We start from the raw sequence: 27761 nt of genomic DNA, 5'->3' as shown, positions 1-27761 counted from the left end.
GCTTCTCCCCTAAGCTTGTTTTTAGTACATAGTCCTAAAAATAGATGATCAGGAGAAACTGATACAATTCCCAGTTTACCTTTCAGTTAATCATCAGTGTGCTCTGCCTCCAGGGTAAGAGAGAAAAGGCCAGTGAGTGTTGCCTGTTTATACAGCCATTTAAACAAATCTAAACGAATCAGGATGTTTGGAACCATTTAAAAGTTATGTTCAGATTGGTAATGTGGCAACACAGGGGGAAAAAAAACAACAACAAACAGCAACCAAGAATCCTGCCTAAGGACCACATACAATTTCTAAGATCAACAACAACTAAAATCCTGCCTCTGTTATAATATTGAAAGAATATAACGATCTTGTAAAATCTATAGTGGCTGCTTGTAAAGATCAGGGGTCAGCAAACTTGTAAATAAAGCCTTGTTTTTTTCTTTAATTGGAAGCCTTAGGGGGAAAAAAAAAGTTGTGTTTTGTTTTTAATTGGAACGCAGTCATGCCTATTTGTTTTTTATTCTCTAAGTTCTTTCATACTGCAATGGCTCTGTTGAGTAGTCACAACAGTGACCCTATGTCCCATGGAGCCTAAAACATTTACTTTTTATCTCCCAACAGGAAAAGTTTGCAAATGACTGCTATAGATTAAAACTGTTGTGACGGTCAGAATCAATCACACAATTAAAAGGTCCTTTCACAATCTTTATTTTTTAAGTAAATAATTTAAAAATATAAAACTATCTTAACAAATCATTTAACGTTGAATAATTGAGACTGAACAGTTTTAAAGCTGCATTTGTAGGACCCAGATTTCCCTTCCATCAAAGTAAAGTTTAAGAGCTTTCTATTCACTTCAGCAACAGAACTGGAAAAAAAAGTGTTAGGAATATCTCAATTTTAAAAGAGTCCTAGCTAAAATTTTGAAATGCAAAACATATTTTGTATAATATACTCTTAAGTATATGCTTAGGTGCACTCTACTCTTAGATGAGGCTTATATAAAGGAAAAGCATATTTGCAATAAGATTTTTAAGTATTTTGGAAAATTACAACTTCATCTGTAATCAAATTTTCTATATAGTAACTTTCCTTTGTGTGTGGTTTTACAGGTAAGCATCTAGGTTTTGGAAATATGGAACATAATTTTTCTTTTATCAAATGGGATATCAAATGGACTATCAAAATATTTTTCCTAATGTGAGGCAAAATATTGAAAGCAGGCATTTTATTTGAGAAGTTAATTCTGAAAGAAATTGTGAGGGGCAGAGTGACACAGGAAGGAAAAAAGGCGGATTATAAGGATGACTTACCAACTTGGCTATCACTGTGTTAGAACCTAATGGGCTTTCTGAGAAGCTCCAGAAAGAAATCCAAAAATTGTCAATCTGGGAGGGGAAAAAGGTTCCATCCCCTATTGGTCATGGGTGGCCCCCTGGGCACAAACTCTCCCAGACGTCACGTTGCACCTGCATGAACATTTTGATCTTATTCAAGAGTTGCCTATCTCTGCTATCTGCTCTTTGGTGTTCACACTTTATTCTCCCTACATGTCCCGATTCCAGATTTTCAACAACAACCCAATATTTGATAGTTGGATTATCCCAAAGCTCTCTTTACTCTACACTTTTGCCCTAAACTATAGGTTTTTGGGTTTTTTTCCCCCCAACCACTAGCTGGACGTTTCCTCTTTAATGTTCTGTAGAAACTGCAATGTTTTAAAAGGTCTTAAAACAACTCATCTTTATCCCTAAAACTCTCTCCTCTCTCTCCCTTTCCCCATCTATTCTATATTTCAACTGATGGTTCCTACTGTTGTTCCCACCAGAATGCTTAATTATCCTTAATTACAGATGTGTGTGTGTGCTTTATTTTTTTAATTGTCGCCCTACTTCAACATGTCCTCCTCGTAGCCAACAGAGTAGTCTCTCTGAAAGTCCCTTAGGATTGGCTCAATGAACTGAGTAAAACCTTCAGTGGGTGCCCATCACCAGCAGACCAATGCACTCACTCTTGACCATGACATCTGAGATATGCACTGATCTGGCTTCTGTCTCCCTCTCCCTGGCTCCAATTCTATGCACCATGAACTCCAGAAATGCTTAGTGGTTCTTCACATCAGCATGCTGCTTCTCATCTGTGCGTATAGACATAGGACTCCTTGTTTCCCTAATTCCTGACTCCCACCTCCAACACAGCCTAACCCTCCTGATGCTTTCGGATGTAAGTCACACAATACCTTCCTTGATTCCAGATATCATTCCCTTTTTATTGTAATGATTTGCTTTTGTATCTCTGTCTCACTCCGTCCTCTGTAGTATATGTGCTTCATATGTGCTACTATTCGTGTTTGTATCCCCACCTAGGGTATTGTAGAACCTACTATCAGTGAACAAATGAACCTATCCATAGACATGCATTAAAACTTAAATAAAAAGGATACCTGTGAACTATGTTAAAATTTACACAGGGAGATTGTACCCAAAAGTTAACTTTTGCTATTACGTACCATTTTATTTCAGTATTTTGCAATTAATTCATTATTCACTTTCAGTATATCAATAGTTTATGCCTATATGAAAAAAAGCAGAGGAATAAACGGCCATCTCTAAAATATACAATAGTAGATATCCATCAGTAAGTTTTGAATTATTAGAAAGGAAATTAAAAACATGAACTATAATCTTAAAGTCATTTTAGGGGCACTCCAAAATAATTGTAATTTATGATAGCTTATACTAAAAGTTAAGGAAAGCTTTCATTAGGATGCAATACAGCTAAGTTTTAGTTTTTTACTAAGGATTTTTGTGACTCACAACATCCAAAAGAATTTTGGCATTTGATCAATTGTGAATTTAAAAAACTGAATTTGTAGAATTTTATAATTAGAAACAATTCATAGATCATTTCATTATTTTGATGAGGAATTAGGTCATTAGAAGATTAAGTAACATCTACACAATCACTAAGACCCCTAGTAAAAAATTTAAACTTTAGGATCCAGGTATTCTAACTCCTGAGTTGATGTCATTTCCATTTTATCATGTTTGTATCCCCAGTATTTTTAAAAATAAAAGTTGGGAAATTACATTTGCTTTACACATACAGCACCAAATATCAAACTCACCGCAGTAGCATCACTAATATGTGTATGTATCAAAAACAAGAAAATCCATATTAAAGCCATCTCAAAATAATTTAATATAACTAATGGGTTAATCTAACAGGACAACCTTTAACAAAGTTATTACCTCTCCCCAAAAGAACAAATTGATGAAAAGATAAATTATTTGTAAATTTATGACGGAATGTTACCTAATTAATTTTAATCCAATGCTTCAAACTGCAACAAATTGACTTTAGAATTATTTCACTTTTCATTACAATCTTGTTTTTCATTACATTACACTATGCTGCATACTAAATATAAAATCAATTTTTCATCTTACCACTTGCTAGAGATACAAAGGGTCACCAAGTCAAAAATCAGTAGGAAGAATACTTTTTTCAAATTACATTTTTTTTTTAAAGCTTCTTGGCAAGCTGTTTTTAAATGAACGGTCTAATTCAAACACAATGATTCTTCTACATTGCAAGAACTGGGGTTTGCGAGGAAAAGATAAGAAGCATCTTACGGATGACAAAGTGTTCCAGATAAGATGCTATTAACTACGAGTATGGGGGACAAGCTGACTGCCTGAACCACTTTGTCCTACTCGTATCTCTGGAACACTGAATAGGCAAGCAGTAAAAGGGTGGGAGCCACAGATGCATTTATGTGGGCCTTGTCACCACTATAGACGCTGAAATGCATCTCCATGCTTGCGTATGTGCTTTTGATTCTAGCTGAGACAGTGAAAATTTTAAGAAATCGGTCTCTGTTTTTTAGGTAATAATAATCTAAGTGATAATAATCAACTGACAATTTATATAAAACTTATATCTCTAACCGAAAATATCCATAACAGTCTCAAGTGACTGTTGTGGGGGAACACATCCCATTTCAATCTGTGCAGGAGGGCACATGCTCATGTCACTTGGCTCTGGTGGAAGTCCAAGAGAATTTTTGTTTTAAAGGCAATTTAGGGTATCAATTAAGAACTTGAACTCTGGATCTACAACTCAAATCTTGAAAACCGAGTTCCACTATTCAATGTTTTTTTAAAAAAAAAATTATTTTGACCTAATTTTGGACTTACAGGAAAGATGCAAAAATAAAGAGTCCTCTCATGTCCTTCACCCTACTTCCTCTCATGTTAACATTTTACAAACAATATTCATTTTCTCCAGAAAAGAAGAGAACCCTCCTCTTATTGTTTTGGGAAAACTATAAAAAGATAATACATAAATCACAGTGTCTGGCACATAGAAAATGTGAAATAAATGCTAGCCATGGTTAACAATATTGTTTTATAAAGACAAGGAGGCTACAAGGAAAAACAAAAGGTAAACTTCCATGATCTGACTCTGGCTTTCCATGACTAATTAGCGCTATGGCCAGAACCTAATGAAAATATGTCTCAGACCAGATTACCTGTGAAACGGATTTGAGATAGAGATTTGGATGCAGAACTGTTACTGGGGAACTCCCTGGGAACCAACAAGTGGAGGGGAGTGAAAGAAGCAGGAGTGAGTGCAGGGAGCAGCTGAGCTTTGATGTCCCAACAAAGGCCTCAGTCAACCACACAGGGAACTGGGATGGTCCTTCAGAGTCATTCTAAACTGAGGCAAGAATACTGAGCGTTTATACCTTGCACTGAATGTTCTTCAGATACGAGCTGTCTCCAAAGGGGCCATCACACCTTGACCACTCCACTCTTTTGAGGGCAATTTCGAGAATCAGCTGAGAGGCATTACTTGCCAATACTCCCAGCTGCCGTGGGAGGGGTCCTTCAGATCTGAGGGAGACTTGGGGCACACACGACAGTAACGATGACAAGCTGTTCACGAGAAACTGTGGAGTGGGTACAGCGAATTCATGGCCAGTGAATCTAAACTACATAATCTGCTCAGCTAGGTGACAGAATTTTAAAAGATAATTAAAATCCATATATTGATCCTCAGAGTCTGTTAAAACATTTGTCTTTTGCTATGTTTTGCTTTGCTTTAGGTTATTTAAGAACCTCTAAAGAGCAGTAATTACTAATAGACATTTTGGACAGGATCAAATTCTAAGAATCTTCTGGTGAGGACCAAATGTCTCCATAGACATTTTGGACAGGACCAAATGTCCCATAGTAATCAAGTTCATTAAAAGCTTTTCCTGCCATTTTCTTCAATAAGTTTTATCGTTTTACATTTATATATGAATAGGATACATCTTGAGTCACTTTGAGGTCATGGTGTGAGGTAAGGGATGAAGTTCATTATTTCCAGCTTGAAAAGCACCATTTTTAAAGAGACTTTTATTTCCTAATGAATTACAACTGAGCTTCTTAAAATGTAAAATACAATAAACTCCAATTTTACACCAAATAGTGGTTCCAGGTTGACGTGTAGTTAGAACATTGCATAAATCGTAGTAGCATAACATTATCATTTATAATGTAAATATAACTACAAACCGTACTTCCAAGATGCATAGGGTTTACTTAGACAGAAAGACACATGAAACACCTACCTCTGTTTTTAGCAGTTATCTGAGCAGGAATAATGCCAAGAGTTACAGAGAAAGCTGTCATTGTCTATGAGAGCAGGACTAGCCGAGGGGCTGAGGAAGAAGCAAGGATAAATCTTAAATTGTAATCAAATCAAAGATCAGAACTTACCAGCGAGAAAACATAGGAGGAACAATAGAGTCTTGGAGGTTAAAACTACTTACATGCTGCATTTGATAAAGAAAAATACAGGCTTGTCCTAAGATAGAGCCTGGATGCTCTCCAGTTGCTTTTACACTTCTCAGTGGATGTTGACGGGTTTTGACTGTTTTACTTTATATGAAGTTACAGGGACACTGTGGGCAAAAGTCTGCTCTGTACTGATTGAAGCAACAATAGGAACACTATAGTTAACAGGATAACCATACTAATGATACACATGAATAAAAATCATGATAATCATGTTAACAACAGAAAACATATATATTTTCATATATACATATGTGCATGAAATAGTGAACTTAGAGATACAGAAGGATAGAAATAGACTACGCCTGACAAGGACGTGCTTCTATACAAGGACATCCATTCCAAATTTTCTAGAACAATCCTCATTTCAAATCACCTTAGTACTCTCTATCAAGCTCCCCCATTGCCTGGAAATTTCAGTCATTCCAAATGAATGCAAATGAAATTTCCATAGATAGAAGCTCACACAGATATTGGGAGGAAAAGTCCTTGTCAGATACTCAATGTAAATAGAGGCGTTAGGTACATCATGGAATTCCCCAATCGATCATAAGTTTAGGATTAGGAGGGTTGACTTCTATTTTTATCATTATTTTTAGGACTATTCTCCATCTTCATCCTCTTTTCTTAACCCTCTTGGAGACTGGTTCGGGGATTAATAAACAGCATTAGCCTTAATTATTTCAGAATTACATTCCTTTATATTTTTTTTCTCCCCTTGACAGAAGGCTTTATATCACAAAATGTAAAGAACATCTTCCATACAAGTACAAAGGGAGACCTAATAATTTTTAAGTTCAATAAAATGTTCACAATGGTAACAATAAAATATCGTTTCCAATATAAATAATGACGTAATAGAGCAAACTAGCATGTGTGATTGGGTGAAAAAAAAATACTTGGAAGATAATATCTTGAATTCCATTTCAAGAAATTAGTTTTCAAAAGTTTATAATCAGATTATGCTTTGGCAGTAGTTGACAATGCTGTTTTGAAAATAATTTCATAATCATCCCTAATGCAGTTTCAAATGGTAACCCTGCTATGAGGACAATTCTGTTAAGACAAAGAACATTGAATTTCTTTTTAGACCCTGAAATCCTTGGAAGCACTAAAATAACAATCACCTATAATCTCCTTTTATTAAGTTGTTACAAAAGCAATTGCGGTTTTTGCAATTAGTTTTAACCTTTTAAAACAGTTGGTGCAAAAGTAATTGTGGTTTAAAACGTTAAAATTAATTGCAAAAACCGCAATTACTTTTGTACCAACCTAATGTTTTATGAAGGAATATTTTTACTAAAAATTTTAGTGTAATTTTTTTGGATGTGAATCAAAATCATCACTCTGACATGTTTAAGAAAAGGCATTGTGTCCCAAATCTATTGTGAGTTAATATGCTCCATAAACAATCCTGGACGAAGGTGGCACTCAGAGCATAAATTGGTATAGATTCCTTTGCGCTCACTGATAATGATACACTATTTTCTGCTGAATGAGAAAAAGTTTAAAGGCATAAATCAAGATAAAGGAATCATCTGACAAAGACTTACAGAGAAGTCCCATACCCTTTTCTTGGAGAACACTGTGATACATTGATTTTCTACTGAAGATAAAAGCCAAAATCATGTGTCATCAATATCAGCAAGCAAAACTATTTGGTTCAATATGTTATACTGTTAAAAAAAAAAAAAAAAAAAAAAAAAAAAACAAAACACAGGTAAGGCAAATCTGAAATATTTCACATGATCAAAACAAGATTGGATCAGCAGAGAAAAACACATTAGACAGACATTTCATAGTTTATTCCGAAAGAATGAACAATACATCAGAAGGGAATAAACTTGCTTTTGTTCGTCTATTAGGTACAGAGCTACTGTCTGAAGAAGCAAATTCTTATCCAGTGTACTACTTGGGAGTATAGTTTTAGCAAAATAATCCTGCACTGATAATCTAATACACTTCTTCATATAGTAGCCTTATACAAGTACAGTTAAATACTTCCTTATAAAGAAGTCAGCAGGACAGCTGGTAGCATATCCAGTATTTTCATACAAATTCCAAATGACAAATAAATCCTGCAACTGAGATTTCAACCCCACTCAGAGGCCCTCAACTGGACAGCCTTGCTGTTGCAAATTTGCAAAATTGACATGGCAACCCCCTACACTGGGTCTATATTTTCTCACTGCATTCTACCAAATCCAGCCCCAAGGCAGGGAAAAGTGATTTGGAAGTATCCATAAGTAGCTTGCGTATGCAACACAAGGGACAAAAAGAAGCAAACAGAAGCATAGTTACATGACATTTTAAAATAGGGCATAGGCTATGAAGGGATACGGGACACACTGTAATTTAAGCATTCAGTAATGCTTAGTAATTTTCTAACCCTTTTTTACCAACCAATTGAAATTTTTTTAAAAATTCAATTATAGTTGACATTCATTATTATTCAACTTCAGCTTCAGGTGTACAGTGCAGTTGGCAGGCATCTACATCGTCCATGAAGTGGTCTCCCTAAGAACACAAGTGCCCATCTGACTCCTTACAAAATCTTTATATGGGATATGGAGTACGGCATAAGAAACAGAGTCAATGGATAGTGATAGCTATACACGATGTCAGAGGGGTAGTAGACTGGGGGGCTCTCAGTGAGGGGTGTAAATGACTATTACAATGTTTTGTACACCTGAAACTAACAAAAAAAAATATTCAACCCAACAACTCGAATCTTTCTTTCTTTGTCTCTTTCTCTATTTCTTTTTTTCTTTCCAACATAGATTATAAAAATATTTGGATACTACCATAGTATGTATTATTTTTTATGATTTCCTATGCTTAATGACTCATAGTAATATGTTATATACCATTAATATACATAAACTGTATATATAAGATTTGATCCATAATTATATTCCACTCTAATTTTTGGAGGGTCAAAAATATTAGATGACATTTAATATTACAGAAGTCATAATAAGTATACTAGCATTTAAATAATAGGTGTATTAAGAAATCAAACTTGGAGAACCCTGACTGATATTGATACGGGGGCCAATGTTAGAAATGGAAATAATGACAGAAAGGATCGATCAATTTGAGGAGAATTTTTTTTTCAGAATTCTAGCAGTACTAGGGTGTTAAAAAAAAAATAAATAAGGCGGGGGGGAGAGTAGTGCAGAATTGAGTTATCTCCTAAATAGATATTCAGAAATAACTCCAAATGCCTTGCTTGACTAAAAAGGAACCACTAACTATTGAGAAGACTTCAGAGGATCCCAGCTGAGAAAGTGTCCAAAACCAGAGAGCATCAGGCAGCAGGGGTAACAGTAAAAAATGGCATCAGAGTTCCAGAGTCTGGAAGATTCTGATTTCAGCTCTGAGGGCCATGCAAGATTCAGGGTTTTCCTCACCATTGTTCTCCAAGCATCACGGGACATTACAATGCTCCTTATGGAGTAATGAACACTATGTATCTAAGAGAGTTTAATATACTAATATATTATTTTCTCATAATTCTAAATATATCAGAAAGTTTGAAGAGTCAAAAAAATAATAAAATTAAAAAAAGAGAGAGAGAGAGAAGTTAAACTTGTTTTCTAGTCCACATACTCCACCTAACCTTTACTTTTCCCGTCCTCTAGTCACACATTCTTCAGCCTGGAAGCCCGTCTCATCACTTTGCATCAGGATTGGATGACGAGTTGACATAATAAACTGTGGTTATATTTGAATTCAGCTGAAGAAGATGGTGTACGAGAAACTTAAGATTGTGAAACAAGATTTAGTAGGCTGTTCAGTAAGCAGCAAATCTTCGAGTGTTGCTACACAGGCTTTAAGCTAGTCATCCAAAGCCTTTCGATGCAAATTCTAGCAACTATACACACCTTGCAAAAAAATGTTATACAAGACTGCATATGTAATTTATACTTTTAGCATTTCTGTACATAATTTCATGGCAACTTAACATCATTAAACATGGTCCGGTTTTATTTACAACACTACTTCAGAAACACTTTTTCTTAGGTGTACTGAAATATGATGCACCACTTAAAATTTAAAGGTATATCCCACAAATAAAAAATAAATTATGCTTATGAATAAGATTTTTAAAAATCTTTCACCACAAAATCCACCTGGGAAAAATCTCTTTTTCTTTATTACGTAAGGATGTTACCAGAGCACAACAGAATTCTTTCAGATTGAGTCAGAAAGTTCTGTGATGTTAAGAGGTCTGGCTGAAGAATCTTTTCTTTGAAAGCACATGTCGCTTCCCAGACCTAACTCACACATAAATATACTCTTTAGAACAAGAGGTCATGTAGGAAAAAGTGAGCTGAAGATTTTAAGTCCTGGTTCCTGTGGTGCCCAAGAATTAATAACTTGCATTAAACTAGATTTTTGTGACACCTTGTGACTGCTGCCCATACTGAATCCATGCCAAGAAAAGCAAAAGGGATACAGATTTCAATTGTGTAAGAAAACATTTTCTGTCAGTACGTGCAAAGGTAGGATAGAAAACCCCATGAAGTAATCAATTCTTGACACTGTAGGCTCGAGAGTACATCTTTGTTCAAATACTTGGTGAGTAAGTCCTTGAGCTAATTTTAATGTTAAATAATCCAAATTGTATTCAGATTTTATCATTCTAATATAACATTTGTGGTGCACCACCAATAAAAGGAGCTGACAAAAAAAAAACAAAAGAAAAACAGAAAATAAGTACTTGTATGAAAGTTATTTTTCATTATGAACCTAGACTCTCAAGCAAAAATGTGACATATAGGTGAGACCAGATAGGATAAAAAATCTCATTGTGTTTCTTTGTTAGAAATTGTCCTGTCAGATCAGTACTATGCTCAGTATTATGAGTTGAAACCTCATTAGGAGTTATGATTTGAAATTTTCTTAAAAATAGTTGTACAGTGACTCTTCCCTTATTTTCATTCAGTAGCCTCTACAATGGAACAGGGCTCAAATACGGTTCCTCACTGACATGTCAATGTGACCCTCACATAGATTGTTCAATAACAAGTTGTTTTGTTGTATTGATTTCTCATGAAAATTTCATGTTGGTGGTACAGACTCAGGAGAAAGAGAGGTTTTCTCCTATCCAAAAAGCATGCTGGGAAAAGGAAGTAGCAGTGAGTTCTAAGAAATTATAAATAACGTTTTAAAAAATGAAGCAAGTCAGAACTGATTCTGGTTGATGAACACCTAATGTGATATACAGATGATATATTACAGAATTGTACACCTGAAACCTATTAACTTCACTAACCATTGTTACCCAATAAACTTTAATTTAAAACGAAGAACAAAAAAAGAAAAACTGTGTCTTAACATTGTATAATCAATTGACTCTTTAATTTACGTACATATATAACTTTGATAAAAATAAAAACTTAATAAAACAAAATTTAACAGGTTACAAAAAAAGTAAACTGAAAAAAAATGAAAAATGAAGCAATTCTTATTAAACACATTAGTGAAAACCAGCTTAGATAAAGCAATAAGAATTCTTCAAAAGGAAAAGACAACACAGTGTCTAGGTTTCAAAACTGAAGACGGCCAATCCAAGAGCAGTACAGCTAACACGTACAGTAATCTGTACTGGACCCAAAGTTTTAATCATACAGTTAGTTACATTCATCTGGTGGTAGAGTTCTGGAATAAATGGAACACAGCTTGTACCCCACAATATTAGTATGTAGGATCTCAGATGTACAGGCCCTATCTCACCCTCAGATCCACACTTAGAAAACACATCAGTTGAACTGTGAATTATCCAAGAAAATATCTTTCTTGGATATTTTGGGAAAGGAAATATTATTATGTTGGCAGACCCTATCATATCCATACACAAACTATTTCTTTGCAGTATTCTGTATAATTTCATTAAGACCAAAGTACCATTTAAAAAAGTAATATAGTATAAGTATTCTATACAAATTAGTTTATGATTAGTATAAATGACCAGAGCTGCAACCACCAAACACACTCCAAGAGGTATTGTGATCCCCATAGGTTACAATATCTAAACGCCATTATACTCTTTCATAAGGCTGTTATGCCATACTTTTTTCTGCATCATGAAGATATGGACATGCCCTTTAAAATACAGAGGGTGCCAAAAAATGTGTACAAATCTTAAGAAAGGAAAAGCTATTAAAATTGTAATACTCAATATACACTGATAACAAAATATGAGTAAAAGTTAGGTGTATACATGTTTTGGCACCCCTGGTATATTTAGAAAAAGTGTGGAGAAAAAAAATAGGTAAAATTTCACAGGATATTTTGAAAATTAGCCATACTGTTTCTTAGGTTTTTTTCTCCTTATATCTATAAAATTGACAAAAGGAATCTAACTTTCCCACTTCCAGCAATTGCTGAATCAAATAGAGATTTAAAAGTCATTTACAAAACTGTAAAAGCGATATAAGCATTTGAGCTTGCTATTGAAATTTTGACTCTTAGAAGAAGACAGTTGAGATGTAGAGCAAAGAATATTCCACCAGGAATTAGGAAACTTAGACTCAAACTCTAGCTCTGCCCTAGAGTAGTTGTGCGAATTTCCAAAAAAAAAGCATGCATTCTTCCTGGATTTCCATTGCTTAACTATGCAATTCAAATCAAAATTCAAATGAAATATTCAAAATAACATAATTAAGAGCCTGAGCTTTTTTGCGCAATACCAGAGACAGTGCCAAACTCTTTTTCTCTCCAGAGCTTTCTCAGTAGAACAAGTACTTCAAATCGAAGGGCCCTACAGCTGTTCCGAATGCCATGTGTCCATCTTTAAAGATTTTAATCACACATTATTGCAGGTAGTCAAGGGAAAAAGCAGCTGAACGAGCTTCGGTACACCCTTAATTAAATGATAAATGTGTGTCACAGTAACTTTGATCACATTCTCCTTGCCTTTAATTCAAGAACATAGTGATCTTTCATATTCCTTAGACGTTATGATGCATGTCAAATACACATTAAGAAACCCATTATCCATACCTGAAAAGGCTGCCTGCTGGAAATGTCCAGGTGTTTCCTTATCCATCTGTTGCCTTGATTCCCAAATACCTGCCACAGCAGCTGCCCCCTTGTGTTACTCCAGATTCGCTGGTAGATGGCCAGCCTATAGATGTGCTTTCCGAACATGTGGTAATAGAAGCGGAAGGTGCAGCCCTCGGTGTCAGTGGCGTTAAGGACTGGGCTGAGCAACGCTGCTGTGTTTTGGAAAACCTGTGGCTCCGAAGATTCTATGTAGAGATAGTGTCCCTTAGCTGTGCCCAAAGTATTATCCTTCATTGGCCCTGTATTAAGTGTTGATGTTGGACCCTGGTTCCTGGTCCAGTCAAAATCATCTTCTGTATCCTGTTCCCAGTTACAAATTCCATTTTCAAAGTCGCATTGTAGTTCAGGTGCTGAAATTGGCATTAAATGATACCAAAATATAAGTAAGGAGAAAAAGAACGATGATTAAGAATACTAGTTGATATTTTGCTGCTGACAAGAAAACCAATTTTAATAATAAAAAAAAGGAACGCTCAAGTTTTAAAAAGAGTGAATAAATCCTAGATAATACATCAAGTAATAGTATTCTATGGACTGAGGGTGGAGTTACTTTGGATATTATTTTCCAAATGTCCTTTCCCCATCCCTTCTTCATTTCTATTAGCGTAAGTGTAGGCAAAGGATCACAACCCCACTGCAACAAACTTCTGGCTCAGCGGATGTCAACCTTCACTGAATGTTCCAATGACCAGTGAGCATTAAAAAACAAAACACATGAAACAAAACACACCAAAGCCCAGAATCCATCTCCAGAAATGTTGACTTAATTGGTCCAAATGATATAGCCAATCATCAGGATATTTTATCAGTTTTCTTGGTGATTCTAACACGCACAGCTGATAACAGTCATATTTTAATAGGTCTCAATCTTTCAGAAGCATCTGGGCTACATGGTAAAATTGCGTACTCTGAGGTAAAGCCTGCAGAAGCACTAGTTTGTTAGATGCAGGGTGAAGCCCAGGAATCCATATTTTTAACAAGCACCCAAGATGATTCTGATGCAGGGGTTTTGCAGACCTTACTCAGATTCTTCTTTCTGGCTCCATCCTGTCCCTGTTACGAGTGTCCCTTCCACACCCGTGCCAGAATAACCATCCTTCAATGACAGTTTATCATGTTCCTTCTCTATTCAACATACTTAAATATATACTCATTTAATCTAAACTCCTCCCCCTTTCAAACTTCATCTTTCCCAAATTCAATGAAATTCCTGTTCACCCCTAACTATCCTAGCCTGGAGCACACGCAATCTTCCCAACGGACCCTAAACACTACGCCCCTTTCTCATCCCTCTTTGTGCCAAATGTTATGTTGTCTGTTTTGCTGATTCTTAGCCGTGTTTCTTCAGTGATAGTCTTTTCTTCTTGGTGGACTGTGGGTCCTTCAAACTGGAGCTTTTAAACTTCGAACTCCCTCAGTCGTTAGAAGAATTCAAACCACTTAATAAGGAATTGACTAGTCTTTTATCAATTGAATACTCTACCTAAATTTCTGGGATAACATAGGAATGTATTCATTTTTCAAGATGTGAGGATTCTGTCAACACCAAATATTCATTTAGCATAAACGGGAGAGAATGTACATTTGACATTATTTGGGCAGAAGGGATGGGACAGAATTACTGAGGAGTTCCACAGTTTGGCTTCATTTATCTAAGTTAATATTTTTGAAAAATAAATGACAGCTGTCCTTTCACTATTCATCTTAGTATAACTGTATTTGGCGCCAAAGTTAAACAAAGAATCAAACAATAAATAAAAGCGTATGTGAATAAATGTAGCCAGGCAAGAACCAATCATCTGTTGCTGAAAACCAGACTACAGTGAAGGGAACCAAGTGAGTTAATGTCAAATGGGAGGTGAGCTTTCATTTTATATTTCCTCACTTGTGACTAATCAAGCCCAGCTGTGACATGAACTGGGGACACACAGCATACTGTCCAGGTGTCAGTCTTGAGCTGTGGGGCATGAGGAGAATATCAGGTTGCTGAGTTTTTGACATAAAACTGACACTAAACCCAACGGATTTGTACTTCACCTGTCTTCATACTGACTACATGCTCGATCTTCATTTCAAAAGGGAACATGGGTAGCTCCACCCTTAAAAAAGAAGACCATGACCCTAAACATACTTCACAAAATACAGCGAGGATTTGGGGATATCTAATGTATTCTTTGTGATAAAGTAATATGTCTAGATGGAAAGCTGTGAGAGAAACTGACAGTCTCATGTCACTATTATTTCTGTTCATTAATATTTAGTCACAAGAAGTATACCGATATTATAGCTGTACTGCCATAATCCCATTTTACTAAGTTAAAACTGAAAGGTTTGAAGGATAATTTATTTTCAGCAACAGATCAACATTTTTTAAAGAAATGGATTTGGAGAGCTTGAAAAGGATAAAAAGGCTTTCTAAATTTGTCAAAAAATATATTAGGTGTATGACAAGGAAAACTTCTTGTATTAGCCAGGGTCAAAATCATCAGTTTTGTTTACATCACTCAAATATTAGTTGTGCAATGAAATGCCTGACTATTCCAAAGATCACATGTAAGCAAAACTCTCTACAACAATTTATATGGAAATTTCTTAGTGTAATTTTTCCTATGATGGACCCAGCATTTTATGGCTCTAGTTTGGTTATACTTGGACTCCCAATTTAACAGACACATAGCTTGAATTTTAAGTATTGTTGCTATTTCTGGGGAAGAAAAGATGCAATTTTTTTTTTCTGACACATGTTTGTAATTAACAAATAAAACCACAACGATTAGCTTCTGATTCCTTTTCAGGAGCAAGTGCACTTATCTGGAGCTCAGTTTATTAAATTGCAAGACCTACACAACCATCAGATACACAAGCTTTTTGATAATTTACACCAGAAACTCAGGCACATCTTAGACACCTCACGCTCTGCTCTCTGTAGCCAAAACATCACCAAATCTCCCTCGTAAATGTTTCCCCAGACTTTAGTCTCTCCCTTCCGTCACCATCACTGTGATCCAGGCTGCCCACGCCTCCCCTGCTGACTACTGCAATGACCTCTTCACAGGTCTCCTGAATCCACTTTCCTCTAATTCACTCGTTACACCATATCCATAGTGGCATTTTCAAACATGCCAATTTTATGAGACTACCTTCCTTCTTAAGAATCTTCACATGAAGAAAAACTTCCTTAATGTGGATTACAAAGATCTGCGAATCCGGCCTCCCCCTACATCTCTGTCCTTATATTGTGCCCTGTTTCTTTCCCCTCCGACTCCTGACACCAGCCACATATTGGCTACCGTCCATCAGCCATGCTGGCACCTATCAGGCTTTTTGCATATAGGCTTTGACTTACCATTTTTCAGATCTCAGCTAAGTCATCACCTCTACGAAGTCCAATGCCATTATTATGTAAAGTCACAGCACCCCTATTTGTAAATCCTGTCAAAACTGCCATTTTATATTTATGTACTAAATATTTGAATAATACCTCTCCTCAATTAGGCTTTAAGCTCCAGGAGGGCAGAGCCTCGTGTAGTTGTACTCAACACATATCCCTGGTATTTAGTTCACAAATCTACATAATTAAACTGATGGCTTGACTAATTAATTAATTACATCACATGTTAACATTCATCAACTTTGGAACAATGCTTAGTGTCTTTGGCTTGATTGGCTAGAAAACAGTAAACCTATCCAGATCACCACTATCAAAATGAGTGAGAGACAACAAAAAAAAAAAAAAAAAAGAAAGACAGAAAACACCTACCACAGTCAACCTCATCAGTGTGGTCACCACAATCATCTACCAGGTCACATAACCGGAGCTTCTCCACGCAAGCCTTGGTGTGTTGACACCAGAAATGATGGGGCCCTTTGCAGCTCTCCACAGGGACCGGAAGGGTACAGTTTTCAAAGCTGATGTCATCAATAGCAGAGACCCCTTCATATATGCCAAGACTGACTTTTTCTAGTGACAGATGGAAGGGCTGGGTAAGGCGTCCAAGCTGGATGGTTGCCTGTGACCACTGGTTGCCCTGGTTATATAATACTCTCCAGAGGAGTGTGGTATCATTGGACTTTTCCTCATGGAGCTGTAGCACAGCAGCTCCCACAGAGAGGCCATAGTTATAAAACCTGAAAAAGCACAAACAAAAGAAGTGGAGATGATTTATGAGGTAGACTACATATTTAACTTTTTAGACTCTTCCATTCAGCCAATCATCAATAATTAGTTATCATGATGGACGCCTTCATTTATTGCAGCCATTGTGGCTGCACGATTGCAAGAGCTTATCTCCTGAGGTGCATACTATGGCCCTCAAAACTTGAGGCACCTTTCTCAAGGCGTGCAGTCCAGAAGAGAGGAGCAGTGTTAATTAAATTACAACCTATTGTTGGAGGGAAACAGTCCCTTTCATCTCAAGAAACAACACAACTAATACAGATAATATGTTCTTAAGTAAAATGCTTATTGTGTGAATCTAATGCAATAGCTATTTTTAAAGCAAAATCAGGGCTAAATCACAATGTCTAATAAATGCAGGACTATGCCTGAAACCACTGAGCTGCTACAGTAATCGACCATTGTTTTTAATATTCACCAGAAAGAAAGGGTACATCCGGGTCCTGTCTGGCTGAAAGTTGGGCTCTGGAGTTTAGCAACTTGTGACAAGCTGCTGCTTTTCTTCAGAATGAACATAAAATGCCCTATGGGGATACAAAAATAAATCACAAGTTAACTTATTAAATTCTAAAGTGAAACAACTATCTCTTAACTCTAATCTAGGTAAGTTCCATGTCCAACTAAAATTAAGACTACAACAATTAAAAATCAATAAAAATGATCATTAGTGAAATTTGCTCTTATAAATATTAAAGTATGATCTACACCTAGGTGTAAAGGATGCCAAAAATAATTGATAATTTCAGCCAAAAATATATCTATACTACATCCCCACCATCCACAAAGGAATAATTCCATGCAGACGTTAAGTATAATTGACAATATTCAACTGTCCTACTATTTGTTGAGGTAACACTCTCCGCTTCCCTTTCTCTTCTCAGAACTGAAGAAAGGTAAACTGAAGTAATTACACAGAGCCTCTGCATGTTTCTTACCTTGAGCTGTGTTGTGAGTATGATCACGGGATGGGGCCTGTTGCCCAAAATTGGCAGAAAGGTCACTTCTCGAGCTCCGTATCCAGTCAAAGTGGTCACCACTAATTGCTTCAAACCATCCACAGCTATTTGTTTCAAAGTCACATTTGGAAACTGAAGAACAAAAACATGACTTTTAGGTGGGCTCTCCAAAGTACACACTAAAAAGCTGAATGGAAAGCACCTCGTTAGGCTTCTCTAAGTACGTTAAAGGACACACTTGAGGGGGAAAAATGATCCATTCAGATCTTAAAAAAAGCTAATGTTGTGTTTATCATACTAAAAATTGATAAAGCAAAATTATCAATTGGAAAAACTCATTTTTTTCCCCTAATGTTCTTTCTAAGAAACAGTGTCATTCAGCCATATTGCTTACAGAATTGCCAGGGTTTGTTTAATTTATTCTGATATTCATGTTAGTTTTTCTGCCTCTTATATATATCATCTGGAAAGCTGAATTATTCCTATAGAATATTTTACACCAAACCATGGAAGTAGCTAATTCTAAAAAAGATTAGTATTTAAAAAGTCTAGCTCCATTATACTTAATTACTGTTCACCTCTAATTTTTATAGACCTTAGGATTTCCCACAGCATTGTATGCATTGTTTAATCTGTGCAGGCAGAATAATTAGACCTACTTTTCAGGTAAATATGCAGAAAATAAGAAGAGAAAGGGAAAGACAAGTTATAATAACAGCAGTGTAATATTACAGCTAATAGTCAGTGAATACCCTACATAATACATCCTGTACTTTTAATGCTTTAATCTAGATCTTTCACAATATCCCTATGGGGAAGGTATTATTATTATTATTATTATTATTATTATTATTATTACTTCACAGAGAAAGAAAGGGAGGCTTAGGGAAGTTATTAACTTAACCAAGGTCATATAGTTAGGAAGTTGTTGAGAGGGATTGAAATCTAAATATTCTGACTCCTAGTCTAATATTCTTTCTGCAGCTGGTGACAATAACTGTTAAATGTCATTAGATGAGAAACAGAATAAAGCAAAGAGGCATAATCTGAATTTGCTTAGTGTGGATGTCATTACACATCCCGATGCAAAATGAGGTTTATTCTCATTGATGATTATTACTTTGGGATTCTTGATCAAAGGCTATTTTCATCCAAGCATATAGTAATAAACTACCTAGATGTTCCTTTGCAAAAAAACTTAGGAAGTAAGTTGAAGGGACAAAAGTATAAAGTATATCACTCAATGAGATTGTAAAATTTACAATTGTAAGGACATGTTAATCTAATGATAAATCATTTCCAATTTTGAAAATGCTACTACTACACAAGGAGGATTGTGACATGAATAGTACTATTATAAATACTTTCTAGATTTTTATAGTGAATATGTAATATCTGATTTCCAAAATATATTTGTTTTCTGTCAGGTTTCCTGGCCCCAACAGAATACTTTCAAATTTTATCAAAAGTCAATGAGAACGTGTGAATACATTTAAAGATAAATACTTTAAAAATGTTGAGTCAACTTTAATAAGCAAGGGATGACTGTATTTCAGTATATATAGACAATTAGAAATCAGCAAAATGAAGAAAGTACTGATATATTTAGAATATGGAATGCTCAAATGAAGTTTAGATAACTGTAGTGAAACATTAAATGCTACTTAAAGGAAAAAAAATAATGATAAATACGACAAGTTAGGGATATATGTTAAGAATATTTAAGTCTATATTTTTAGAGGCCATCTCTATTTACAAATACATAATATATAAATAACCCATAAACATACACAAATTCCATTTCAATCCCTGAGGAAACAAACACTTTTGATTCCTATTTCACACAATCTTAACAACAGGATACAGGAGTGCTTCTTATACAAATACGAAAAGGAAACAAATTATTGCTACTGTGTAATATCTATCCCACATAGCTACCTAGAAAGGGAACCTTACCACCTGCTATCCAGGGAGATACTGCTATGGAAATAAATGGATATTCAAATGGTAGTAAAATTTAGAAACTACTGCAGCAATTTTATAGTTCTCTAAGGCCCTTAAAGAGTAATTTTTAACAGATGATTATGCTGTTAAAATTCAAATATACTATAGTATACTTTGTTATTATATATTCACATTTCTATACACATTTAAAAATGCACTTTGATCACAGATGTAATAATCAAGATGTTCTAGTTAGCTATTAATCAAATATAGACCTCATTAAAACAGCTTTTGAAAATTATGTATATATACATGTATATAATATATATATATATATATACACACATATATATATATATATATGTATATATATATACTTCTGACAGAAAGACAATATCCTGGTTATGTTTTAATAATTGAGATTCAAGGATTTTTCATTTTTTCTGGAGCATCATTACCAAATTTCTCAATTACATCATCATCAGAATGATCATAATTTGCAATAACAATTGCAGCTACCATTTACTCAGGGATTATTGGGTACCAAGCTTTGGACTAGGGGCTGTTATATACATAACAGGATTCCGACACAGGATTTGTAAAAATTATGCATGTCTATTCTATAGCTATGGGTACAAAAGCAAGTGACTCCATAACAGCTTTTAATTATTTTATGTATAATTACCCTTGTGGCCTCAATTAGTTATGTAAATATAATTACAGTAGTTGCCCCTGGGGAGAGGATGCCAGGGGCATTTCGTGGGCTGATAAATAGCCCCATCACTCTATGCTGTCATTTTCAGAGCTTTTTCATTCACCCAAAAGAAGATTAATTCATGTAGGAGTCAAGGAACCTTGTGAGGGGAGAAAAATATGTATCCAGACCCTGTCTCATTTCAGATTCACTGTCTTACAACTTCTTTGATGGTTCCGGATGATCCCTACAGAGGCTGATTTGTAAGGAGTAAATATAAAGTGTACAAAGGGGAAGTCTGAGCTGATCATTTTGACCTCACAAAAAGACTTAAAATTTTATAGAAAGGTGCTCCTTGACATTTACCAAGAGAAGTTGAAAACTTGCGCCCACACAAAAACCTATACATGGATGTTTATACTTTGTAGAAGCTGTATTCATAATTGTCAAAACCTGGAAGCCACCAAGATTTCCTTCAGTAGGTGATGGATAAACTGTGATACATCCAGACAGTGGAATATTATTCAGTGATAAAAAGAAATATGCTATCAAGCCATGAAAAGACATGGAGGACCCTTAAATGCATGTTTTGAACTGAAAGGAGTCAATCTGGAAAGACTACATACGTATGATTCCAACTATATGACATTCTGGTAAAGGCAAAACTATGAAGACCATAAAAAGGTCAGTGGTTGCCAGCCGTTGGGGAGGAATGAATTGATGAAGCACAAAATTTTTTAGGGCAATGAAACTACTCTGTGTGATACCATAACGATGGATACGTGTCATTATACATTTGTCCAAACCCATAAAACGTACAGCACCAAGAGTGACCCTCATGCGAATTATGGACTTTGGTTGATTATGATGCGTCAGTGTAGGTTTATCAATTGAAACATGTCCTATTTTTGTGGGGGATGTTGATAATGGGGGAGGCTATGCATATGGGGAGTTGAGGGTACATGGGAAACTTCTACAGTTTCCTCTCAATTTTTCTTTGAACCTAAAAGTGCTCGAAACAATTAACACTTAATTTAAAAAAATACATTTAAAAAATCTTGGGTATCTCCATGCTAGGATCAATCATTGAGTCAATCTATTGTTTCAATCCTATTGAGGCAATCTATTGAGTCAATCCTATTACAGGCCACTTTGTAACTCCTACATACTTCTCATCAAAATTGGAATTATGTATGTATTAGTATATTGCTGTTCTACCCACTAGATTGGAATCTCTATGAAGGCACGGACAATATATGTCTTATTCATTCTGTCAACAGCTGTACAGCCAACAATAGTGTTTGTTAAATATTTACTGAATGAATGAAGTAGCCCTGAGGACAGCAAGTGTTTGCTTCCTATTATCCTATTTCTAAACACCCTTCCAAAATGCCCACTGCTTTACTCCAGTGAGACAAAATTATACCCCAGGTAAAACCTTTTCTAGCCAACCTACCTCCCTCTTACTTTTATCGACAATTTGATTCTGCAATTTAAACTCTGCTTCTAGCCAAATTCCCCTGTGCCTTAAGGAATCTTTAACTGAAGTCAAGAAATATCTTTATTGCCAAAGTTTTCATTAAACCTCCCCTTATGCTTCTTATCTTAGAGTCGTATCCATGCCTATCAGAGATGCATCTTATTGCCAATGGAATAAAACTAGCTTTTTTTTTTATTAGTTGTATGTTTACGTATATTGTCTATCTTCTCTGTAAATTGTAATCAGCAGTGCCAATATACTAAACATATTTGCATGCTCTATATACTTTTAGCAGATGTTAAATTCTTCTTCTTATTATCATTATCATTATTATAATTAACCAGCCTCTTTTATGCACATGTGTTTAGATTCTCTCCCTGCATCGTTTTCCCCTAAAAGAAAAACTCCTTTACATGTCTACTACACAAACCTAGCTAAATGATTGAAACACTCAAACTCTCTTGAAATATAGCCACTGGAAATTAAGAAATAATAACCTATTGTCAAGCCTATCTTCTAAACGCTTATGGGTGTGAAGAGGTTTATATTATTTGAGAATCTTACAAATTTAATCACCCTGGAAAATTTAGTGGCAAAGTTAAAATTAACTTTGAGATTCACGTTACCTACCCACCTCTATCTACCCTGAACTAAGTGTGAGCACAGAAAGGGCCAAGAATTCCATTCTCTTTATGACTCACTTTTCTTCACTATAAATTAGTTAATATGTATAAATACATTTCAAACAATGCCAGATACAAAATAAGAGCTGTAGAAGTGTGTGGTAGTATTTATATTATTATAATACCGTCTTTCAGGTATCTAAATCTGTGCCCCAAAGAGACAGGTTTACATCACCACTGGAAGGAAATGGGAATTACACTGTCTGTAGCGGCAGAGTTCTATAGGCAACAGACTCAGATTGTCAAGAAAACTTGGTGTTGAATGGGGGAGGATCATTATGCCTCTTTATACTTCTCAGCATACACATTGCTGAAAACAGAAACAAAATGAACAAGAGAAGTAAATGTGAGAGAAAAGAGAAGGACTGACATAGTATGAGCTTACAAACAAAAAAAGACACTTCTAAAATTTTCAGAGTGAAGAACAATGATCTTGCTGAAAAATAAAATCCAAAATGAGCTCAAAGTAATGACACCCACACAAAATCCACTTTTACCATAGACACCATTAACAACATAATTTAGTGAAATTTAATCTTAATCATAGAACATGACTTTCTTATTAAATACACAGGTTATATTTTCAATAGAATTTTCAACTAAAAAAACAAGTTATTTCTTTTTTATACCTACTATATTTTCTATTATTTTATCCCTACTATCATGAATTTCTTTAATCTAACAGTATAATTATCTGTGGAACATATTGATCAAAATATCCTGTGCTATTTACCAGATTTTACTTGTCTACAGAAATATTTTTCTCTTTGTTTCCCTCAGTGATCAATGGCTCCATAAAGAGAATGAATGGACTTTTTTTCCACGTCTTGGTTTTATGTCACAGAAATGATGAGTCTTCACCAGAAACAACTTCCCATCCCAGTATTTTATAATTACTTCTGTCTAGGGAGTTTTTTTTATTTGTTTGTTTGTTTTTTGACTGGAAAACAGTGTCTAGATTGTAATTTGAGGGCAATGTGCAACAGAAAATGACAATCCAGTTTACTAAGAAAAACTAACTCATCTTTTTACTACAAAGACTTATTTTTTTACCAATATGCATTGCATAAAAATGTAAGATGATCAATAATTAGCAAATTTAAGTTTATTCTGAGATGCTTTTTTCCCTAGTAGTCAGACCTATAAAAAAAGAGAATGAGATGTAAACTAGCAGCGTATTTTCACAGCTTTTATTAAACTAAAAAGTAATTTGTGGCAATTCAGAGAGATGCATTATTTTAGGAAGGCTTTAAACTTCTATTTAAGTTTAAATATGCCCAATCTCACCAAAAAATTCCTTCTCAAAAACATTTTTTCATAAAATACGTGGGGAAAAAAAGAGTCCTAATTAGAACACACACACACAAACACACACATTCACACACACAGCCAGTAGGCCAAGAAGAAATCCACCAGATGCCTCAAGAAAAAAATGGTACATTGGAACCAAAAAGAGACACTCCCTCCTCTTCTATGCTTTGTGGTATCCATCCTGTGCTCTCTACTAACAAAGCCTAACATTGTGTGAGCTAGTCAAAACAGATATGTTTATACAGTCCTGCTCTAGTAACTCACTAAAAACAGGGCAAAAAGGGTGGATTTGGAGCTGAGACACAATAAATTTATAAATGGTGCACTTGCTCAACGATGTCTTGTCTGTAACTAGAGGAAACCCATTTTAAATCCAGGAAATCTGGCTCAAGAATCCAAATTCTTAACCACACGTTATTTCTTTAATCACAATATATTTCATACATCTGAAACCTCTGAATTGACTTCAATAATTATACTGTATCTCAGGAACTTAAAAGACTGTTTTATAGACATGAACAAAACATGAAGATCACTATTTTGGCAATAGACCCATGACTATAGCGAAATGAATTTAAAACTAGCAAAAGAACTGCAATTCTATAGAGTCTTAATTTTCATTTCTTTGCCTGCTTCTTTTGCAGAGCTAATTTTATACTAGGGATCTGTTTATTCACAGAAATGCTAATTCTTCATCCCATTTTTATGAATCCATGCATTAAACATTCACGCAAGATACAGTAGTTTGGGAAAAGTATACAACCAGTATCTAAGTTTGAAAAAGTAAAACAGAAAAATGAAAAGACACTCCTTTTTTCCTATACTGTATAACCTGTTTTTGCTTAGGCTTTATTGTTACTAAGCCAAATATTAAGTATTGACTTAATGTGTTTTTTTCTGTGAGCAGAGAGAAAAGTAGAAAATGAGAAATTGTTCAGATCTATTTTTAGAGAAACAAAAGACATGCATTTCAGACTAAATAGTTTTTAGAGAGAAATAAATTATAGAACTCAGAAAATGTCATTTGAGACTATTTAAAATATATTTACAAAGTACAGAGTTGGCTTTCTCATTTACATTACATAGTGTAGACTGGAAAAAAATTATTTATAGGTATACTGGGTGTGTGTGTGTGTGTGTGTGTGTGTGTGGTGTGTGGCCTGTTTATCCAATGTGGACATTGGAAAAAATGTATTACTGATACTATCTGACACATGAAATCTTCATTTATAAGTTACTTTCTGAAACAAAAGCAACCACTATGTAAAGCAATATTAGCAGTTTTAGTCTTACAGAAAACTAAATATTTGTTCACAATAATGGGAACTTCTAAATGGTATCTTCATGACCCTGAGAGAAGTGAAAGCAAATTTCAAACTGCACAGTGAAAGTCGAACCCTTCTACTTTGCTGATATGACTGTTTATTAACATAATAAGCCGTTAGCCAAAAAAAAAGGCAAAATGCGGTGAGTGTCATTAAATAACCATTTACACCAAAAATTCAATTTTAGTTCCTAGTCTAAAGAAATAATTCAGACTAACAATTTTAATCTAAGAAAAATAAAGACATGTCCTTAAAAATGATGACAGTGCCATATTGATTTCAAATAACTTGTGCAGGGGAAATGGACTTATCACAAAGTGGAATTGTTTGAACACACACGGGCACTGATTCTACTCTCTGCCTCCCACTCGGGCCTCAAATCCTGATAGGGTTTGTCCTGCTGATGCCAAGTTCAGGTTTGTCCTTGAGAACTGAGATACGGAGATAATTTTAACCATTCTCTTAATAGAAAACATACAGATTATTTGTCAAAGTTCTTCATAAACAACATCACAAACCTGGTATAAAATCACTCTGGCATGGACATTTCTGATATGTCTCTCCCATGCTCAGACAAAAATTCTGTTAACAACACTTTACTCTGAAACTAAACCTGTTAGCGTCTGAAGGCCAAAGGAAATTCTGCTGAGATGTTGGATCTGGCCTGCTGTGTAAGTACTTCAGTTCTTCCGTTACCATGAATAAATATTGGAGAAACTTAATGTAACATCATAGCCAGTGTGTGGTATCTTTAACTGTCCACAAATGAAAGGAAGGAAGGAGGGAGGGAGGGAGAGTAGGAAGGAAGAAAGGAAGGAGGTTGGGGAGAGATGGAGGGAGAGAGGGAAGGAGGGAGGGAAGGAAGGAAGGAAGGAAGGGAGCTCCTTGAAAACCTGTACATCTAGGTTTCAATTTAAATAATTGTAGTTTTATGTTATGATATAAATGAATATAGAAACATTCAATTATATCATTCGAGGTTATCAAAACTCTAGAAAATGTCATAATCTTTATATATCCCGAACTTTTTTAATGCAGTAACTTTTTTTCTCTCTTTTACCAAAATTGATTAAAACATATTTTTTTCCCAAAAGGTTTGAAGATATTTCAGGGGCATTAAACACATAAATTCTTAGTAAGTTTAACAATTCTTTTGAGGTAGGACATAATCATTAAATCAAGTTGGTTTAGTGATGTTGGTGAAAACGAGAAAATCAGAATAAATTGCATCAAAATATTAAATATTTAAAATTCCAGGACATCAATGTCCCTTTCAAGGATGATTTATTATTTACAAACAGAAATCTTGATGGTGGTATTGTCCTTTTCCCCTTACAAGAAAGAACTTTTTTCAGGCAATTAAATTCTCTATGGGGTAATTAATATGCTGGTTAGTGCAACGTTAGACGTAGCTGCTCAGCCTAAAATCCATGCCCCACCTCCCTCCTTGTTGTTGCAGTGAAGACCTAAGACTCCTCTTATTCCTCAGAATTCCTTATTGTGCCTTTACTTCATCTCAATTCACTACCAGAACCATGAATGCAGATTCATAAAAATGGGATGAACAATTAGCATTTCTATGCAAAAACAGATCCCCAGCATAAAATTAACTCTGCAAAAAAGTCTGGCAAAGAAGTGAAAATAAAGACTCTAGAGAACTGGAGTGTACTTGCTAATTTTGAACTTATTTCACTCTGGTCACCAATAATGATCTCCATCTTTTCTTCATGTCCATGAAACAATCTTTTAAGTCCCTGAAACACACTCTAGGAATGGAAGGCAATTTACCACATTTCAGAATTATGAAATGTACTGAGATTAAAGAAATAATTACAAAAGGGAAAGGATTAAGGTTTATTTTATTTAAAGATATTGATCATTTAAACTTCTAGGCAGAATATCCTGTTATCATCTGACATCCTAGGGCATGACAACCAAAGGGCTTGATTTCTCCTCCAAAAAGTGAAATCTTTACCTCTGGCTTCAAAGTTTCTGTTGCTTAATCTGATCACAATGGCAACTCTTCATTTCTGTCAAGTGTCATTCTCAATTTAATGATGACTTTGAAAGGACAGAAAGCCTAATATTGTGTGGTCAAGAAGAGGAATTCTGGAGACAGATAACCTGCATTTAAAACAGGGTTCCACCAATTACAAACGAGACATTAGGCAAGGGTGCTGGTTATAAATTTATGTGTCTTAGCTCCAAATCTTTCCTTCTTTGCCCAGCTTTGAGATGCTGGAGCTGAACCCTGCAAACATTTCTCTTTTGACTAGCTCACAC

The 27761-nt window shown here is 35.1% G+C and overlaps 1 protein-coding gene across 1 annotated transcript in view; it reads right to left on the bottom strand.

Annotated features, from left to right (window-relative positions):
- Nucleotides 1–27761, bottom strand: part of MALRD1 (MAM and LDL receptor class A domain containing 1) — a 534334-nt gene that overhangs the window by 414745 nt on the left and 91828 nt on the right. Inside the window, exons 15-18 of the mRNA XM_033100523.1 lie at nt 18021–18173; nt 17504–17609; nt 16669–17036; nt 12846–13258 (exon numbers count right to left, since the gene is read on the bottom strand). Coding sequence (XP_032956414.1) covers nt 12846–13258; nt 16669–17036; nt 17504–17609; nt 18021–18173 — 1040 coding nt within the window. The remainder of the gene's footprint in view (nt 1–12845; nt 13259–16668; nt 17037–17503; nt 17610–18020; nt 18174–27761) is intronic.

This window comes from Rhinolophus ferrumequinum, assembly GCF_004115265.2.
Source record: "Rhinolophus ferrumequinum isolate MPI-CBG mRhiFer1 chromosome 5 unlocalized genomic scaffold, mRhiFer1_v1.p scaffold_110_arrow_ctg1, whole genome shotgun sequence".
NCBI classification, from domain to species: Eukaryota; Metazoa; Chordata; class Mammalia; order Chiroptera; family Rhinolophidae; genus Rhinolophus; species Rhinolophus ferrumequinum.
Note: the sequence above shows the minus strand (reverse complement) of the source record. Positions and strands in the feature narration are given on the sequence as shown.